General features: G+C 30.0%; 1 protein-coding gene across 10 annotated transcripts in view; it reads left to right on the plus strand.

The window, feature by feature from the left end:
* LOC126843823 (potassium voltage-gated channel subfamily KQT member 1) overlaps positions 1–22626 on the plus strand; it is a 120149-nt gene that overhangs the window by 69875 nt on the left and 27648 nt on the right. Inside the window, exons 1-2 of one of the 10 annotated variants that reach the window (XM_050581633.1) lie at positions 1726–2105; positions 8542–9345. The exons of 8 other annotated variants lie outside the window; for them this stretch is intronic. In XM_050581633.1, coding sequence (XP_050437590.1) covers positions 8765–9345 — 581 coding nt within the window. In that variant the 5' untranslated portion in view covers positions 1726–2105; positions 8542–8764. Of the gene's footprint in view, positions 1–1725; positions 2106–2141; positions 2228–8541; positions 9346–22626 lie in introns of those variants that run through there. One more of the 10 variants, XM_050581642.1, reaches the window with a different exon arrangement.

Genomic DNA, 22626 nt, shown 5'->3' on the forward strand with positions numbered 1-22626 from the left:
TATATTGAGTATACCTGATGTACTCCTTGACAAAATAGTTAAGTGAAAATTATTTTCGAATTCGATTAAGAAAGTTGCGGGATAATTAATAAACGCCAAGTAGTTTTTATCAATAATAACTTAAATAAGAGGATTACAGAGGTATTTATAAAGTTTATTTAGAAAGAGAGATATGATATAGTTTCGCTCGACATGTGGTTAAAGAAGGAAAGAAATGGTGAGCAATTTAAGAGAGGTTTATATTATATCCGGAGTGGAAATGAGGTTGCTTATAAGCAGACTTATATACAGGCTAATGCTAAACTGAGTTCATAAAACCACAGTGGCAATTAAGGGGAGCATAATACATTTTTTTAATGGTGTTCGCGCTTTGGATACGCAGGTGAACAATTCCATTTATAGTATTATTACTAGTCTATAAATTCATAATTGTAACGCACAGTAAAGTATAATACCATTGTATTCTACGTTATAAAATACTATAAAGAAGAACATTTTTTTTTCAAAAAAACAAATAGTATCTATGTTAGAGACATTTATTTTTATTTTTAACTGCTATTTCAATTTTTTCGAGTTTTATGGATTTTTTACGGTTAAAAGCGAGTTTAGAGTCTTATAATTAAGCAGCCGACAATATAGCACTATTTTTTTAATCCTCCTAAAATAGTACATTCAGAGGTTTCACTTCTATAAGTTTGGATTGACCAACAGAAAAGTTGTAGTGAAAAGTCCAGTTTTTTTTTTGGAAAATTACTTTCTAACTCAACTTTAGAGGCCTAGGGGCACAGGTTAAAATTTACGGAATGGTCTCAAATTTTGCATAACTTATTTTTAGGAACATTAAAACCGAAAAAAAAATCAATTTTTAAGGGCCACCCTAGTGTTCATGTATAATAAATGAATTTGAGACTCATCATACGATATGATATGATATTATGTTTTATGAGTTGTGATTGCTCAAGGTATATTTACTAATAGGGTTTAGGAATAGCATAATTACACGATTTGGTGACTTCAAAGCATGTGGTTATTGGTTAAAAAAATAAAATAATACATTTTCAAATTAGAGACTACCTTTTTTTTGCGTGCGACGGGGCGGGGGAGGGGGTGAAATAATATCTACCTGCAAAATAATTGTGGCTCGTCGAGTACATTGTTGCAATAGGAATTTGGGAGTTGTACGATGAAACAGTTAAAAGGGTAGACTTAACACCCACGAAGACCTGTAATCTCTGTATGAACTCAATAGACAGTCGCTGATGTCATCTCGGAGAAGGACGACGATTGCTAAAACTGTTTATTCACTAACGATCTCGTTTACCGTGCGATTTCGCTTGGTTACAATGGCCGTTTTGTGTCTCGATAATGTTATTATAGTATGTAAGGAGATTTTTAATAAAGGTTTTTTTTTTCTATCAAAGCCAGAACCAAATCCTTTGATCTTGTTCGACGAATACCGTTTACGGCCAAAGTCTAAAGGCACCGGAGTGTGGACATAGTCATTGTCAAAGTCGGGATTTATACCGTAATAATATATTATATTTTAATAGATTTATATATAACATTATATAGGGTGGCGGTGACCGCGTCGACAACAATGTGCATCCAGAGAGGGTTGGCGGCGACCGTGTACATATCGTACATACTATAGTGCGTGCGTACTAAGCGCGTTCTTTTGGTCGACCACCGCCAAAGTCCACGCCGTTCAGTTGCACAACTGTTGCTCAACCGAACACGCCGTTCACGACCGCCGGACACTCTCTTGTAAATATTTGTACCAAGTATGCCGTTTGCTTGATTTTATTTTTCGGTTTGTTTGTTTTTTGTTTTTCTTCGGTTTCGTTATAAATCGTTAATATCGATCGCGTGTGTTGGTGTGTCCCGTTTGGTTGTGCCGCTTGTAAATCTTGTGAGCGTTTGGTGTTTTGTTGTTGTTGTTGTATAAATATCAATTTTTAAAATATAAATCGAATGATATAAAAAAAAAAAAACGGAAATATTAGTTGGAATTTTTCGACGTTGACACGATGATACCGTCGTCGACAGGAATGTCAGCGGTTATTACGATACCGTTTGGACCAATGCGAAAAACCCGTTGAATCTCGGTAATAATTTTCATAGATAATAAAGCGGATGGATGGGTCATGGTATCGTGCGAATCTGCCCTCGAAAAGAATACAACTTACCCTTAGCCGACATGACATTCATGAAAATCGTCCGAATTTGAGTAATAATAAATCTTATCATTTACCGTTTTAAATTAACGCCGAATGTTGTCGCGTTAATTTAATTCACGCATTATCACTCATTAAGATTTCGGTTTCTGTGTATTTTTTTCGCGCTTCATGTATAACGTGTGTAGCTGTTGTAAAACGCTTGTGATAATGACCCATCCAGATCTTAATGTTATCTGTGATAAGCTTGATTACGCTCAACGGATTATATAATATGACCTCATGCGACGCTCTGTGTTTTTCCCCCAAAAAACCATTTCGGTAAACGTTGTATATTTTATAATATATCTTAAATGTGTTTTTTCGCTTCTTTTCTTAGTCAAATTTAAAACCAAGCCTACTTGTCTATTGATTTTGACATTAAACGTCAAGCGATTTCAAACATAAAGGCAACGCTTTTGGCAGCGTTCCAACGTTGTATCGTTTTCATAGCAGCGTCTTTTATCAAGCCAAACATGTTGTAGATACGAGTAGCTCCTTGATTATATTAGTCGACATTAGGTTGAACCTAGTGAAGAATCCACTAAATTGAGAACCTAATGGACCCTCAATTTAGTTGCCCCTCCAAACGCACGGTTTATAATCTTATAATATTCCAGTTAGAATTAATAAAATAACCAGCTAAATGCTAAATAAATTAGCCGGCTTTACAAATATGTTATACGTCATAGAGAATATACTTAATGTGCGTGTCATTGGATTATTGAAGTGTTAAAATATTATCTGCTTTCTTGCTATATTATCAGTTGTCTGTCGTAGAATACTCATGACATAATAATGTACAGCCTTTCATTTTCCATCTCAATAATATGGGTTTGTCTACAAATGGCTATTAAGTCGAACACATTCAATTGTAACCAAACTAAACTATAGGTAACTAAAATTATTACTCATTGGTTAATAAACAAAAAAAAAGGTAATAGTAAATTATTTCTAAAAAAATATTTGTCTAAAATAACATTTGAACTATAAACAAAATATGTATAGCTATAGTTTGAAATAACGTAGTTTGAGTATAAAACATATTTGTAATTAATATAAAAACTTCTATAAGATGATATTAGTTTTAATATCACGATTGCGGTGTTTTTATTTTTATACAAGCATTTTTTAAAGTTAATTAAAAGAAATTTTGTGTAATTTTTAAGAATATCCCATTATAATGAATTGTATGCCATTTATTATATTCAATCTTAAAAGTACGTTTTTCACGATTAAAAAACAAATTATTTGTCGGAAATTATAAAATCATATCCCGGTTGTATACTATTGTAAATCTTAATAAGTTTTCGTAATTAAATTTTGATAATTAATATTGTTATAATCTAAATTACTGAAAAAGTAATTTCGAACAACATAATAGTTGACAATATTGTGCTTGCAATATTTGTCCATAGTAGATTGTTTTCCCCTATAATACACCTTAAAATGTGGGCGTTGATCAAGTTTTAAAAATACAGAAATATCTTAGTCTACGTATCAGTAGTACAGTATACAGTATACAGTAGTTCAGTATACAGTAGTCTACTGTATTTAAATCAGTGCATGAAATATATAAAAAAATATCTTGCTTGTCTATAAAAAAAAAAATGCTGTTAGGTGACTGCTTGTCAGATAAACGCGTTAATGATTTTAAGCTAAGTCAACACAATAATACACAGTTTATCTGAATCAATAGAAGTAATCGGAGGTTGAACACACGATGTTTGACTATACTCTTTTTTAGAAGTTAAACTTCTAAGTAGAGATTGCCACTATTTATTCATTCCATCAAACTCAGTATATTTATATGTATAATTGTTCATCTTTAACGAGTGCTTCACTATCATAATAAATAATATTTTGTTTAACATTATGGGGTTAACATAAATCAATAACTGACCCAGCCTTGCAATAGTTATACAATAGTGAAAATTGTCCGGTAAATACGAATGCAAATCGATTTTATACATTCTTTATATTATTATATGCCATCGCGTGCCACGGAAATGGAGCAACGGCGGTGGATGCAATTTTGATGACTATACTTGGCTTTGGCCGCGTACATTCGAATTAATTATTAATAATTACCCATGCCATTAGGGTACGCCACCTATATTCAATGCCAACTGCTCAGCTCTACCGTCCTTTCCGGCGGGAATGACAGAACGTTTATTTATGATGATGCGCGAGACTAATGTGGTCAGGTCATAATTATCTTGGAATATACCGAGGCCCAGTGGGTTCAGCAGAGACGTTTGCACGGTAGGGTGGATACATTCATGCGAAATTCCCACTGTACAACAATATTGTTCACTAGCCTCCGCCACAACCTCTTTCCGTTTTGAATTATTCAATTTTGTGCAAATTCAGATTACCGCCGTTTTGTTCACGTCTTTTGACACTCGGCTAATTTTGTGTGCTTAAAAGTTACAGTCGAAAGTTCCGTCCTTAGAGGTTCTAAAATACTGTACGTATTTGCATTTTGTCTTTTTTTTAATCGCCTTTCTCGCAGATTTAACGCTAATGATGTTTGCTCGCGTTCGGTCTCCACGAAAACTTTCTTCTTTTCCACGCCTATCTCGCTCCGGATCTTGATCGAGTATCTACACTTGCCTGTGATGCGGTCCATCCGTAGACAGAAATTCATTGTGAAGAACTAAAATACAAGCATTAGTATTGTATATTTTTGCACGGAATACTCTAAAATTTTCTAGCGTAGCAACTTAAAACTTATTTTCAATAAAACAATTCAGTTTCTTGTAATTGAATAAATTTAATTAAAACATGTTTCATCATTAAAAACAATTTTTTTACATAAAAAAATTAAATATCCGATTCCGACATAACTTTGTAAAGTAACCAAAGAAATCATATCTTTTTACAGAATTGAAATCGGACTATCCTAAGTACTTGAAATATTGACAGGCTTTTTGGTCTAAAACGTCAAAAAAAAAACAGACCACTTTCACCGACCATTAATAATAGAAAATGTAATTGGTTGAAAAATATTTCCGGTACGATAAGATAATGGTTTGTCATTAAATTTTTTAAGTCGAGGGGAAAATCCAATTTGATAGTATTTCCAAGAGCTCCGCTGAGTTTAAAATTCCCTTGTGGTAACACTCAAATAATTTCTCTAATTAAACTCATTAAATAATATATATGTGTGTGTGCGTGAGTGTATGCATGTGTATGAAGACGCAAAGAGGCGCGTTGATGATAACGTCTTATAGTATATATTCATCATAACGTTTTTATTTTGCGTTTTTGGATTATTATTATATTTAGGGTTTACCCGACTGCTTCCGCAAAGGAGGGTTTTTTACTTAAATGATTACTAGTCTATGTGTGCATTTCGTAAGTATGTATGTATGTATGTATTTTTTTTTTTAATAATTAATTGTTCAAAGTAATAAAAAAATGAATGTAATTATTTATTGTCACCATAAATGATTGTGGTTTGTTATGTAAATGTATAGCATGGCGTTGTAGTATTATTAGTATATAGGAGGATATTGTACAATATAAATTTGACTGTAATAAAATTATATGAATCACGTCAAGTTTACGATCGTTAAACGTTACACATTTTAATGCATAAAAAGATATCAAAACCAAAAATCTGCATTTTTTTATTTTATTGCTTTCAACACTTTGAACGCGTAATAAGTTATTTTATTAGGTGTTGTATACGTTTCATTTGCTAAAACTAACGTGCACTTTAACGACCCCATTTAATATTATCATGTTGAGTTGTATATTTTATAATTAAAATCGTATCTAAATCCTAGTACGGTCAGTACTTTTTACTAGATTATCGTGCCAGACTGATTTATTCCCGTAAAGTTATAGCGTATTTTTTTAAATTTTGATATTAAACAAAAAAATACGATTTTTTTCTTGTATAATTTTCAATAGAATGAAATATATGTTGAGACACGTGCACCGTTCAACCGAAATAACATAATTGGCTAGGCGCAAATCATTCTAGAAAATGTGTTATGACCCCCGAATGCTGGAATACCCTAATAGTTCCTTTAGTTGTTCTATTATTTATGTTTTCACAGTGTTACATAAATGGACCCTGTCTAATGATGAGGTTTGTTTCACTTGATGATCTAATATATACCCAAAACACAAATGCGGTATGTTCTTATCGGAATTTACTTTTTTTCTACTTTTTTTAAAAATATTTATTTTTGATTAAGCATAATATCATATAATTGGCTTATACTATAAAATCGTGGAACTAATAAATATTTGTTTCTATTTCATCTATTAATTTGTTATTATTGAACAACATGTCAAGCCGTTTGGAAGATTTTAATAACGAATTTAATTGATTTTCTGAATCTACGAAGTTGATACGAAGAGATGAATTACACATATATGTTTAAGCAATTACGATTATACAAAGAATCTATTATCTGTTTGTACAGCTATCAACGTTCAAAATGCACCTGTCTTGAACAGTATATCAAGAAATAGACGACAATGCCTTATTTTCTATGACCGGATAATTACATGTCAAAGTAATTCTACATAAAGCTAAACGTCGATAATACCTCATTAATATTTCATTCTCATACGTCAATACCTTATAAAATAACTTGACAATCATAATAATATAACATATTAGCTGCTTAAATAAAAATAACATACAGGTAGAAATAATTCAGATAAACATGATAATAAAACTGCACATATAAAATATAGTAATTTTTAAGTTCACCCTATATATTAATATTAGGATATAGAAAAAAATAAATGAATTGAACTTGAAGAGAAACTAAGTTAATAATTATACAAACATGAGAAATAAAATATAGGTTTTTTTAATCGTACATTTTACTGACAGTGTGTAAAAAAATGTGTTCTGTAGGCCGTATATTCGGATTATAAATACGAGTGACACCTAATGGATGGTATGTACAAACACAACTAAATTGATTTTATTTAGATAAGTTGATATTATGATACCTACTATTTGTAAAATTTCCACATAATTTTAAATAGGGTACGTTAAATGTGAATGGTTGATAAGTAACAGTATAATTAATGTCAATTGGTAATGAATTCAATTTATAAATACAGAGTGATCCATTTAACGTAAAACATTAATTTACTCTGAAAATAATTACAATTTTGAAGTTTTTCTTTTTGGGAATATTTTAATTTATATTATGTTACCGTTAAGCAATTAATTTTTTAGCTTTAACCACAAAGTTACAGTTATTTAAGACATGTTGAGTGTCTTGTGTTAAGTGGATCACCTTGAGTATGCTTTTCGATTCTTATAACGTATAATATCATAATATGGAGTAATGTAATATTTATTACTTTAAAATATTCAAAAACTAAATCGATTGACCAAAACAAAATTTACACATAATAAAAATGTTAAATAAATAATGTAATTTATGTAATACTTAAAAGTAATTTAACAAAAGCTTAATACAGGACTTCTAATTTAGTAACACATTATCAGTCATTAAAAAATATTATTTACTTATTATTTATTTATTATTATTTAGTTTTATTTTTTGTGCATCATAAATTCGAAACTATTTATTATCTTAAAATATACATAATAACAGATAAGTATATTTATATCGATGTTAAAATAGTTTGCTTTTAAAATGCAATATTTAATTTCTTTTAGTTTATATATATATATATACAATATATTTAATACTTACAAAGTAAGGCAAAAATATAGGTCAATATTAGTGACATACTAAGTTAATAGTATATGTATATAAACACGGAAAGAAGTCGATATTTCGCCGCGAGGCAAAGCACTTAGAAGAGTCTGAGTTACACTATAGTTCTAAGACTTTTATAAATATATATATATATATATATATATTAAAGAATTCTATAGTATTACTTCATTTTATAAGTATACATTAAAAAGTAAGGTTCGACATTGTTCCTTGTGTTACTATAACACGGCGTTTTGTTTAGGCTTTTTATATAGCATTTATGCATGCAACCATAAAATATACGTCCGACGCAGTCCAGCGATATGTCTCAAAATAATAGAATCTTGTATTCGGCGAATCATAAGTCAACCGATGCAACATAATTCTTAGTAAATTAGTGCCTAACTTTTAATAGTTATAGTTTTTCAAATAAACGTCTTCTAAATGATTTTTTACGTCTTAATTTAATCTTTTGAAAACATAACTTTGACGGAGTAACGTTCTTGATCCAACGGAGCGTCGCATGAGGTGTCGTCATATAAATCGTTTATACCGAAAACAGGTTGTCGAATTTTCCGCTAAAAAATAAAAGATGCGAAATTGGTATTATGTATGTATAGTGACACCAGTGCTTTTGGCAATAGCACAAGCCGAGAAGTGACAATCTCTACGACAAAGATGGACCCGTGGGATGTAACGACTTGTCCTATGCCTCACGCCAGTACGTACGGCGTGACTGTCAGCTGCACCTGTGATAGAGTGGAAAACGCAAAATCTTGAGTCGACAGCTGTGGTAACAGCGAGCGGGGCGCGGGTGGCCATGAGCACGTTGACGTCCGCCGGATGTTGGCGTGTCCGTTTTGCGTCGACATGAATCGCGCCGAAGAAGTGCAGCTGTTCCGCAAGTCCAGAGAAGTGTCTTTGAGGAGCAACGGCGGAGGAAGCAACAGAGCGAGCGGCAGCGGCGGAGTCGGGTCCAATCCCAGCGATGAGTTCGTCTTAAACGTGTTCAAGTCGAATTCCGTAGACGGACCGGTGGCGTTGGACACGGCCGGCGATGGCGGTAAGCAAACGCCGCTCGCCCGGCCGCATCATAGGCGGATGCCCAGGTTCGGCGAGGCGCACCACAGGAGAGTGCCTACCCCGATGAAGAAGCGCCGGAAGCCGGATTTCGCGGACCCCCCGACCCCTAGCAGCGACGCCGACGACCCGGCAATAGTCGAGGTGGTGACCGCGGGCGACGCTAAACCGGCGGCTCCTCCGGGCGTGCCTGACCCGTATTATCCCATTTACCTGCCAATCGATCAGGCGTTCAAGGCCAAGTACGTATTCCACCAGAGAAAGGGCAAAACATTCCAGGAGAGGGTCTACGTATTCCTGGAACACCCGTGCGGATGGATATGCTTCATTTACCACTTCGCTGTGTAAGTACTCGTGTATTAGTTAAATATCCAATGCTAAAGATAATGCTAAAAAACAAAATGATTGACGTGATTATTCTAAACTTTGAAATTTCGTCATTTGTTTCTCTAAATGTTATATAAACCTTTATACCTTGATTGTAGTTTCAAACATCAAGTCAAAAACAATCGTGTTGGAAGCGCTTAATATTTAGCTTATGGATGAGCTTAGAAAGTTTTATATAGGTTTTGCACACTAAATTATAATAAAATTTGGTTATAATAAAAAGTTTAAGTTAGAATAAAAACAGGACAAAATAAAATATCATAATAGTTGTTTAAAAATTAATCATTTTAAATCACCTAGCTGTTACTAATAAAAAAAGTATTTGTTAACCCTTCTAAGTAATAATTAGAAAAAATGTATTATCTTCATTATGTTTCTATAAAAATTGCGCATTTTCTCTACTTATAAAGTAGCTTTAAAAATACAGGTTTAAAGTTTATTTTTCAATTTAAAAGTATATTACCCCATTTGTTTTTGTAACAATAGAAATAACTGATGAGCTTTTTTAAATAACACGTTGCGTTTTATGTTTGACAACTATACGACTTATGCACTGTTATTTATAGTAAGTTGTTATTGTACAATGAATTATTCATAAGAAAAGTCGATTTTAAAATTACAATAATGTAGTATACCGTGTAACTAGTTATTATATTTGTAACGAAGAATAAAAGTACCAAATAATGGTAAAAAACAAGGAACCGCAGATAGCGAAACACTGATAATACCTAAAAATAATAATAGTGCCTAATAGTACTAAATAACTTTAAAGCCCCTACTTAAAGCGATAACATCTCGATTAGCTGCTTATTACAGTTATTTTATGTTTTTCACTTTCATTTTTATTGACTGCACAAGAAAATAGGTAATTGTTGAGGGATAATATGTTTCTTTTTTGTATTTTTCGATTACAATTTGGATACGTTTCAAGATTTAGATACATTTCAACAAAATAATTAGACAAAAAGCATTCAAGGATTAATCCTGATAAATATAACAATAAAACAGTACAACAGAACACAAAGACAACATGTGTAACAGTTATGTATGAACCTTCAAACATGACATTACTAAAAGAGAACGAGAACCGGAAATAGAGGGATTTCGAGATTTGTCCTTTTAAATGAAACAGTTTCTCTCATAAGAAATTAATGATTTATGATTCTTTTGTATTTGTGATTCATGCTACTGAAAACATCAATGTTTTTATCAGTCTGATTTACAAAGTGCGAGTGTTTTTCGTTTAAAACAAATAAAATGTAAAAAATTGTATTGGTAGTATATATTTTATTTGATCTAAATACGCATAGTTTCATCATATTAAAAAAAAATCACTTCCTATAATAAACTAAAATAATAAAACACTGTTGAAACTAATTTGTACAATTTACATGCTACAAAAGTATAAAACGACGTTTATTTTATGTGAACTTAGGCATTATTTAAATATTTTTTTGTTTGAATAAAAATTCAAAGAACTATTAAAAATGCAATTTATTTAAATTAAAACTTTAATAATTAACATTTTCAACAAAGATCCAGATAAAAATGTCAAGTACATTTTTAGTTGAACAATATTAAGTTAAAAATCTCAATAGCAAATACCAAAGTAAGAACATTATTTAAAATAACAGGTTATTCGTAACAGTAACTACAAATGTATTTCAAATAAAAAATTATGTGTTATGCGCTAATACGAAAACGCGTTTCAAATAACTTATTATTTGTGATTTAAATGTAGTATTTTCAGATTTAGGTTCATAGTTAAACTCTAAATTTTACAATCTCATAACAAGTAACGTAACAATAGACTTTTTATAATATTATATTTGTTGTATACCTTAATAAGAGGACGCCTAATATTTGTAATATTAGGTTTTAAATCGAAATAAGTTTCAAAATGATATACCTATGTCCTATTTATTTAGTCTGAAAAAAAAATGAATTACCAATGATGAGACTTTTTAGTCACTATCAAACTAATCAAACTAAAATTGAGAATTCAAATTCAGCGAAAAATTGCTATATTGAATTATTTAATAAATTATGACCACAGAGAGTGGATTTCGGTTTAATAAATAACCCTAAGTGGATTATTTTATATTCGTACAACAAATTTGTCTTTACGGGCTTCCCGTATAGTTTGTCTATTAATTATTAAACGGAAGACTTTTACCTCGACTACTTGATCTACCAAAATAGAGGATGAGTGGTGTTCAAAGAGTATTGGAAAATTAGGGATAAAAAATATGCACGAATATTTTCATCTATATTTTATTTTATTCTTTCGTCTTGACTAGCATGTCGTTGATAATAATGTGTCAAATCTTTTGACGGGGCGTCAAAACAGAGTGAAATCAAAATTTAACACACCTGGCTAAGTAGGTTGAACTTGGTTTTCATTAAAACGTACAGTAGTTCCCTTCGGCAGTTTGACGCATAAGTAAATGCTACACAATATTATGACGACGTTACCGAACATTGCTTTATCTGAAAATTCGGCACACCGATAACGCAACACAGCATACAGCTGCGATAATAATAATATTATTAATACCGTGTCTATTTTAAATCCAAGACAATTGACAAATGACAACAATTCGTTGCCCGACAGCGCATAATCAAGCCGTCGCGTGACCTACTTGATGACAATTCCTTTGATGTAGTGACGGAATCTAGGTCATTTTTGTTATCATCCGCTCCTCCGAAAAAGCGCCTATTTAATACCGTTATGGTAATTTCTATCGAGACATTGACCTTTTGAGCGCGAACTTTACGATTACATTACGTTAACGCGTTATCCGTCCGACTTGGTATTTTCACCTTTTCAACAAAGGATGCGAGCATAGGAATTTATATCTACTAAACACATTAATTGCATGCGCGGTGAAAAAAATAGGGTGAACTCATAATTATGGAACTACCAAAAATGTCGGTGAACTATCGCAATAACGCCATTACCGGTTAACCGTGTGCACGTTAAAAACAATACGGTAACGATATGGTACTAACTACTACTAATTGACACTCACTATAATTGTTACTCACTAGTCACTACACACGTCATGTAGATGTTAGTTTAAGATTTTAGCTTCGGCGAGAAGCTGAAAAGATTTTAGTATAACGCTATGTATTTTTTATGGCGGGAAGTGATTTATTACACGTTGTACATTATTTATGGGTTAAGTTCAGGAAATTTTCTCAGAAACATTTAACAATAAATAATATAACATTTAATGATTTTATTTTGTGCTTAAATTTGTATCAGTCTATTAACAATATACTAATATCTAGTCATAATTTTACATATTTTACTACATCTTGTTTGAGTGTTGAGATGAAGAGTTTCTTTGAAAAGGAAAAAACTTGTCATCATATTTTATTGTTTTTAGCTAAACTGTAATAGTTGTAATAACAAAACAAATATTTTCGTGAGACCTAGCAAAAGCTGTGCTTATTTTTTGAGGGGGGGGGGGGTCTTTAAAATATGTTTTGTACAATTCTTTATGACTTTGTAAAGACAATCTTTATGTTGAAAATAATTTTGTATTATCTTCGTTGTGCATTGACTTAAATATATTTGTTATACACAAGTTGATTTCATTTTTTTTAAGCAATATATTTATTATTAATTTTTTGAAATGTATCGAACGTAATAATATTGTAAGCTTAACAATATTTTTTGAACGGATATATTGGTTGGGTAAAGCAATATGGTACTGCTAATACCATGTGGTCGTGCATGTATCATTATATAGATATAAAACTTAAGGCTAGCTTATATGTGTATTGTTTCCAGTTACTGCTCAAGACAAAAGTGATTTACTTGAACAATTTCGGATTCGCCAGATTGTTCACGTGCTGTTAATAGAATATAATACATCGAAAAATAGCAATTTAGGAGAATGCCTTCTTTAGAGTAGAACATTGAGATTTTTCCCTTAACACAACGGTTTGTGTTAAGGAGAAAAGTGTTTGTTTTACTCTAGACCACAAGAATGACATACTAAATCACCTACTAAAGTCATCATACTATTTCCTATGAACTTAATACAATTAATAACTGTATAAAAATTTAAAAAATGAATGATTCATATTTATGTAACTCATAATAAAGTTTGTGTAAAATATCTTGGTTTTCCTCGAAGTAATTAAAAAAGAATAGGTCTAACCGCTTTTATCTTTAATGCCATGCCTATAAATTACATTCTAAATTTAAAATATTATAAAATTATAGTATTTAATAATGTACTTATTTTACTACGGTGGCCTCAGCGTGATATCTTCCATCCGTTATCGCATTATTTTCCATTGTTTTAAGCTTTTGTTTGTCCAGAAGTGCATTTCTTGAAGGAAAACATCACAACTAAGGGTTAACTGTTTTTTTTAAATTCCTAAATTAATAATAATGAACATCATTATTGTTATTGCAGTTAACGCTTTTGCACTAAAAAAGTTTCATCCATAAATACAAAATATTGACTACGTATCTAAAAAATGAATGTACATGTAATAATTACCTACTCACTTATTCTACCAGTGTAGTATCTAAACCTTAAATCCAAAAACAGCGAACGAAAAAATAATAAAGATCGTTTTACAATAATACGACCCAAATAACTGTAGTAAATGTTCATAAATCGAACATTAGTTTCAAAAGTGACACAAGACATAATTTAAAGTATGGTTTTCCTTAAAGGATTGTTTACCTAATTCTTACCATGATAACTAAAAAAATAATTTTTTTTTACTTTTAAAAATTGAAACATATGTGCAATATATAGTAATATTTTATTTCGACAAGTACGCCCTCTAGTTCCTGATTGGTTCTAAATAATTTAAAAGAAATCCCTGCTTTGTCCTTCAACTATAATAATACGTGTATCAAGTCATCGTTGTTTATTTTTCATTTGATTAATAATGGGAATTTTATAGACTTTAGTTCATCATTATGTAGCACGAGTAATCTCTATGAGAAACGTATGATTCATATGTGGTTTTCTTGAGAAATGCATGTACTTTTTCGAGTAAATTTTTTAATTTTAAAAATTAAAAAAATCAATTTTAGAGGCTAAAATCTACATACGAGTTTTGTTCATTCGGTAGTATGATTATTTTTGAGACTTACCAAGGCACGGTATAGGTCCGACATTTTGAAGTTTTGTAAAACTACATTTAAAAAACATTATTAATTTACTTGTCAACGAGTCCGTGACCGAGTGCTAGATAATGTTATGGCCACGTGAAACAAATGTCGAGACCCCTGTATATTGATCGGGTCACGCGGTCAAACGAACCGCGTATTTGTCCCTGGTCTTACCATTCACGACTGAAAACATCATATCATATTATCACATTGACATGGTCATATTATCATATAGTAGTGAAAAGATTTTTCAAATCTATTTTCTACCCGTGTGACAAGTATAAAGTCATAAATTATTACACAATTGGTTCAACCATTGTGCTATTGATTGCATTATGAAAGGGTTGAAAAAGTCATTGTAATATTATAATAAAACACGGACAATAATTCTCGTTAACGTATTTAAGATTCTAAAATAATTATTTTGTCGTCACATACAATTTTGTTTATTACGTCGTAGTCGTTGTATTTACTTTAGTACATTTTATAAATGATCACATTCATATATTTATTTATAACTACATCTACTTCTTCTTCGGTCTACCTCCAACAACTATAAGTCTCTCAATCATTATTTTCTAAATTGTAGGTTATTTAAATGTCCTCTTTTGTAAACAACATACCTAAACGATCGTAATTTGTTTTTTCTGCTATTGGCGCAACTCCTAAAATTGTTCTTATAAATATACTCAATCCTTATTCTGTATAACCTAGTTTTCTTTACACATCCATCTCAACATTCTCACATCAGTTACTTTCATTACTTTTCCATAATTTTTCCTCAGCATCTACACTCACTTCCATACATTGCTGGCCTTACTACCGTTTTATACAATTTTTTTTCACTCTGAATGGAACCTTTTTGTCCTACAACACCCTATTATTCCCAACATTTTTTTTTTAGTCAATCTTAAAAAGCACGTTAAAAAATTTAAATGTGTTGTTAAGAATCTTTGCTGTGTCACAAAACTGTCAGATTTAGACAAATAGTCGAAATAATAATCTCTTTGTCAAATTTCTTTTAGCGGTAAACATTTAAAGCATTTAACACTGAAACATTTGAATATTGCTTCTATGTGCCTGCGTGTACCAGATAAGCTCACCTTAAAAGGTGCAATACTGGCAATAACATACGTTAATGACAATTTACTTAGTAAACAGTCTATTTTAACTACAGTTTATTGTTAATGTGTTGTCTGAACAAACTATTCTAAAAATTAACCAACAACGCTCACACAAAACTAAAAATTAAATATTTCATACTATACGTACTATTTCCATTTTATAAGTACTTATAGAAATACTCGCTTTTATAGTCTGTTAATCTACATTTTTTTTATAAAGTTGACGCCTTACATATTTTATAATTTTTTTAAATTTACTTTCTTTTGCATTTTGATTTAATATACCTAATATGATCTCAATCACAAAGCTAATAGTTATGTTGGTTTTTGAAATATGAAATCGAATATCAACTATGTTATTACTTTTCTAAAGCTAATAAAACATTAAATTACCTTTGATTGATGTACCACTTTGGTCTACCCTCCGATCATAGTATGTTGGATTGGTATGGCATGGGCTGCAGTGAGGAAAGCGCTGTCTATGAGTTAATAAGTCTATGGTAGAGACAAGGTTTTCTACAGTTGCCATAGTAACACTAGAAATAAGAAAAGTAAATTCAAAGACATAAAAACTAATTTCCGTTTGTACCAAAACGTATGTTCGGTACATAAATCATACTCAGGAAATGAAAGTTAATTCACATGATATATAGAGTAATGTGCGGTTATAACTGACGGAAATAATATAGGGAAAATTAAAGTGTAGTTAATCAATACCAGAAGCAATTGTTTAAAATGAAATGTCTTAATTTTATTTTTATACAATATATAAACATATGATACTTATATAAGTAATGTAATTTTATACGTATTTAAAAAAATTACATATTTTTTGTGAAGATGTTTTAAGTTATTAAATAATATTTATACTGACCTACTCGACGTTCTATAAAAAAAATGTTTCCTTAAGTATTGGTAGTCTATCTCATGTCGCGTAACTTATAAGACGCTTTCACAGAATATGAAATTTGCCAACTTGAAGTGTTCACTTCTACACCAATGAGAATATGTGAAGTATTTAAAAAAAATTACCTTATTAAGTATTCCTAAAAGATTAGATAAATGAAGATAATATCAGACTTTGAGATTTAAAAATTAATGGCAAAACTAACGTTCATTTTAAAACTATTCTTTAACTGTAGATTAAATAAATAGAGGCTGCAAATAAAACTACTCGTCAATATAAATTTAGCCAACTCAAAAGGTTACATGTTTCTTCCATCAATTTGTAAGCCACTCTAGTTGTCTGAAGTAATAATGATTTCTCAAAACTATAGTAGGTCACGTGACGCCAATCACTATTTTCGAATATAAGTTATACCATAATCACAACTACCTTCTAAGGTATATGTCAAATATATTATTGAAGTGATCGAAGGATACAATCTGCTAAGGCAGTCATTTACTAGATTTCAATCTTTTTCTTTTAACTTGTGACATTCTTACTTATTACTATTAAATAAACATTTTATTTTTAGACGTTTTGCAAAAAAATTGATCTAAATACAAATAAAAATCAAATAATATGAATGAATTAGATAGACCAGTTATTATTTGTATTACACCATTCTGCTTATATTAGGTCAAAATAGTATAAAATATATGTTACCCTTAGTAAAATAAGGTGAAACACCAGCAAAAATTATAAAATTTGGTAAATAATTAATTTATTTTAAAGATTATTATACATTTGTAATGTCATAGTATGAAGAAATTGGCCTAGTAAATAATAAAAACAAATTTAATAATTTGTCAATCTATTTAGCAAAGGACGTATCTCCAAAAAAATCAATTTTCGGACTTTAGTATATTACACTATTTAAAAGAAAAAAAACTGTGCGTCGGCTGGTATTATATTTCAGTGTTTTCTTCGACGAAATAGGCTGATGCATTGTTTTTCTTCGCGTATAATTAAAAAAAAGTTACTACTAAAAGTTTAAATGGGGGTTATAATTAAAGCGGATTACTAACCAGTTACGACTTTGATTCTTATAAAGAGAAATTACGGTTTATTTTTTCTCTAGCCATTTGTCGATTTGGAAAAACAATTTTTTAGAATTATTTTTAAATTTTATACTATACGAAATAATAAAATATATATACCTAATAGTAATAATTGTACTTGTGTAATAATGTGTATACTATAGTTTGTATGATTTTCTATACCTACTTTTTTCTATTAATGGTTTTGTAATATATTTATACAGAATATATTTAAAGTAAATTTTTCTGAGAAAAATGGCTCTCTCGTTCACGGTTTTCCTTCCTATGTTGTCGGTGGTTTACATTGACTAATTGTAGGTCTCATCAATCAACTGCTCAGCCCACAGATGAATGCAAACCATTTATAACTAAAATAACAACTAAAGCTTTACAATAGTGTGACGGGAGGGAGAGGCATAGGAAGTCCCAGAAATCTAGACGCTTACGTTAACTATTTGTACAAGAATAATTGTCCACTTTGTCTGGGGGTTTTATTTGGATCTATTAAACATTATAATCTATTTAGATCATTAAGGTCAAGTCCCATGACAACAATATATACGCTGATAAACACAAAAACAGGGACAGTTTTTATTTTCTTACGGGAAATATTATAAAAAGCCACTAAAATAGAAAAAAAATTGATCGCCTCACTCGCATTCTATCTGTATTACTTGAATAATACAGCGATATAACCAACAACTAGACGATTATTATGATAAACTAACAATAATAATAACAAAATCATCTTCTTCAAAATATGTTTTTATTTTAGAACAATAATTTTGTTATCACTTTTATCAGCAACATTATTAGTTATCTCACCTGAGTCTACGCCGTTTAATGATCTTTTCTCAATATGCTTATAATCTAAAAACTGTCTAATTATTCTTGTGACAAGGTTCTTCTTAAGTATAATTTTACATTTTTAGTTTCGAGAATCCCCGCTCACAGCCTACTTGTGTAGCCTAAAGAGTAACAATGTACTTATGTATCATATGTAGAGCCAGGATATGCGTTGGTATGTAAATTAAACGTACTTCACCAAGACACAAACCCCACAATACTTGTCACTAGTTATAGTATGGAGACCAATGCAAAATAACAATAATGACAAATCATATTTCTAGTTGTACGTACATGGTAAGTTCATTTTTTTTACAAAAAAATGTATTTTTACCGTGGGGTCACGAGATAAACACAGACGAAGGCCCACATGGAAACTCTCTCTTACTGTAAGGGTCTATATTTATATACTATAAATATAGTATTATTTAAAACTAATGTGCCGTATAAAAATTTGGAGCACGGTATGAATTATTTTGAGTTAAAGAATTATTTTTGTATACACAATATGTTAAATTATTAATACCGTTAGAAACGAGATCAATTAATGCATAGATTATGAAATATATATGGTGAATAGGTCATATAATAGTATCTATCAATTTTAATTTTAATTATTATCACTTTCAAATGGTTGATAAAACTGACTTAGACTACTAGGCCTTTACGATTACTATTTGATAAGTGGAATTAATTCATTAGTTCAATCGAATTAAACAAATATATCTAAAATTGTGTTCCAACTATATTATATTGGCAACTCATAAACCAGGCGTTTATAATGTTAAACTAGTAATTCAAATCAATGGTTTTTGTGTGCCCGGATGTTGTCCTATAAATCTGTGTAACGATATGGTGCTTAGGGGGCTCTTAAATCACACAAAGTGTGTAAACGATATCGTATCATTGTTTACGAGTGGCGCAGATCTGCTATCGATTGAACGCCACCGTTGGACTTAATGACTTCACCGTACATCAATTATCATTATTGTTGACACATACTTAATAGTATATAAATGGTATAATAGTAAATAACTATTATTATTATATAAAAAAAAAATATATATATATTTTAATTTATTCTAAAACTTTTTACGAACCGATAATTAATTATTAATGTCCAAATGTATGGATAATTAATTAATTGTTTTATCTGCAACCACATAAACATTCAAAATGATCGATAGAGAATTAAAAAATGCACAATCGATTATATTTAAACAAGTTCATAACGATTCAACGTATTATAATATTTCCGTCTTAAACAAGATTTTAATCATAGAAAAATCAAATTTACGCGGATAAAATAATTAGTATATGTGTTTTATAAAACCCAAATTAAATAAAACCGCTTGACCTAATTCCAGAACCTAACCAGTATACTTTATACTTATAATAATCCTCCAGCTAACAATGCGCTAGGGGCTCATTTCATGCACAGCCAATAATAATGATTTTGGCGTAAAAAACTGTACATAGAAGTACTTATCTTTTAAAATAAATTCCGAGTTAACCTAATAATTTTTTCACATTTATACATTGTACAAATAAGACAAGTATTACATAAATATACTATATATATAAGGCACTGTACAATTGAGTATAGCAGCATAATGAGGTTCAGCGGTATTCTCGTCTCGTTTACTTTTATTTTATATTATTTCTTAGCTTGGCTGTTCTGTGTCGCATAAAATGGAAAAATATTCATACCGGTTATAAGAAGAAAAAAACCAACAATTATAAACTTCAACGAATTCAGTTTTTCTACCTTGCACAATGCAAGTTCATAATTAGAATATTTTTTTCTTCTCTGTACAAAAAATAAATAAAACAAACATATTTGGTTTGTGGAACAACACAAGTTTTTTAAAAAATGTGATTAATAAATTTATTTAGAAATTATATTTGTGAAAAACGCCAAAAAAAAAAGTTTTTTTAACGACATTTATTTTAGAATTATCAACATTCAACAAAAATAATAGATTACCTAATTGAATTTAAAAAGACTCATCGTGGTTTTATAAGTGTAGTATTGTTATAAGTTTGTTTTCATCTGCAAACAATTTAATAACAAAATATTATACTGTCTTTCGTTAGCCTAAAATATATAAATACATATAGGTATAACATACATATTCTTACGTATAGTTTTAAGCCGATTTCAAGTGTTACTATATCGCTAACACTTCGAACCACGGCATCATTAAAAACTTAAAATTTTGTTAACTGTTCATTATTAAAGTAACTGGTTAATTTGACAGTTTACAACGTAGTAACTTTCAAAGTATGTAGGAAGTTTTGAATTGAGATAGACATTAAATACCAGCTATATGATATAAAATTATACCCATTAATTCATTTAACCCCTATATTTTACCGCACCACTAATATTATAAAATAATATCCATCTACCAAGTCACATGTTAAAGTAGTGAACTTTAAACCATTTTCTTTCGCATCCACCTAAAAGTACTACCATTCATCTCCGTCCTTTAGTAAGATGGGCAGACATTTTGATAAATCTCATAGAAATGTTTGGTCTTTGGTTGAAAGTTCGAGGCAAATGAGATGCGAGCTCTCCAAATAGAAGTTTTTAAGCTCAATCAAACGTTTGAGGGGATTTATTAAAACTTCATTAATTTAAGATCCGTATTCTCCGTAGCATAAAAAAAATATATATCTTTAATTGGTAAATATTTTCTATCAGTCTCATATCTTAAATCAGTTATAGATATTTGATTAATTAACAAAGTGAGAATACATATGTTTTTTGTAGAATTACTATGAATTTCTAACTATTACTCGTTTTACATGGCAAAAGCTGTGAATAACGGTAGTTTAAGCGAATCCGAAATAGATGTAGTCAGTATAGTGGTTTCACATTTGGTATTTTACGAGCTAGCGGTCGTAAAATGAAGAACACTGACTTGACTCTCTGCCTGTCCGGAATATTAAACTATGGTATAAATTCAATCTAGAAACATGTACAGTTCTAGTAACTGTCTACGTATTATAAAAGCGAGTCACAAGTATTATTGTGTTGTATCTTTTGTTCGACGATTTTTAATTTCGAGAAAAAAATATACTTAAAAATGTCCTTGTTAGTCTTTTCAATCTGTTATTTTCACCAATGTCATATAAAAGTACTAAGTTTATTGCTAAGAATATTGTTTAGTTAATGGCAAAAATTCCTCTTCAGCAAAAAAAAATAAGAAATATATTTGTATATACATTTATATTTCCATATCGTACATATATTATATAAATATATAATATATGTTTATTTTAGAAATATATTTATGAAGACTTCAATTAAAAAGGTTCCTCTGTTTTTCTTTTACCTATGCACATTTTTATAAGACATTATAACGACTAAAAAAATAATAAACGGAGACACGTACGAGATTAAATTCCAGCGAACGAACGGTGCAACATTTCCATAATAACTTCAACAATCTTAGCTCAAAAAACAAAAAATGATTTTTCCGCCATTTATGTACGCATGCATGATAAATTGATATGCTGCTTGTTTTTTAAAAATATTAAATTACAATACCATTTTTATAAAATATTCGGCATAGAAAAAAAGTGTTGAATAACGGTGATCAAAATGCAATGTTACAGTAGATATTTTGATGAATAATATGCAAAATATAATATAATATACAAATTACTAAGTATACAAATATTTGTAGTCACTAATAAAATGGCATTCAAAATATTTTATGTTAGTATTCATTAAGGTTAGTAGTTTTTAAAGGAATGCTAGTAGAGTTTTAATGTTTTTATGACCTATTTGGTTAGTTCAGGTAAATATTAAATTTGGTGTGAATTCACAGTAAATTGTTGTTATTAAATTTGTTATTAAAATCAAACAACTTCTAACGAATGACTAAATAAGTACATATAATGTACTATACATACCTATGTACACTACCATTGTGATTCGCACATTAATCATTTATTGAGACTAACCGAATAAAACGATTAGGAGGATTGAAAATTGCCTTTTTTTAATGAGGTAAGTACGAATCTAAAAATTCCAAGTAATTAAAAAACAAATATTTAATTTTAATAAAATAATTTTAAACATATCATGTAAAAGCATTATAAAGTGGTTATTACTTTGTAAAATTGTG

This window comes from Adelges cooleyi, unplaced genomic scaffold (assembly GCF_023614345.1).
Source record: "Adelges cooleyi isolate 19-005CV unplaced genomic scaffold, UGA_ACOO_1.1 ACOO_flye_CR_arks_rails_tigmint_CR_PRNA_108, whole genome shotgun sequence".
NCBI classification, from domain to species: domain Eukaryota; kingdom Metazoa; phylum Arthropoda; class Insecta; order Hemiptera; family Adelgidae; genus Adelges; species Adelges cooleyi.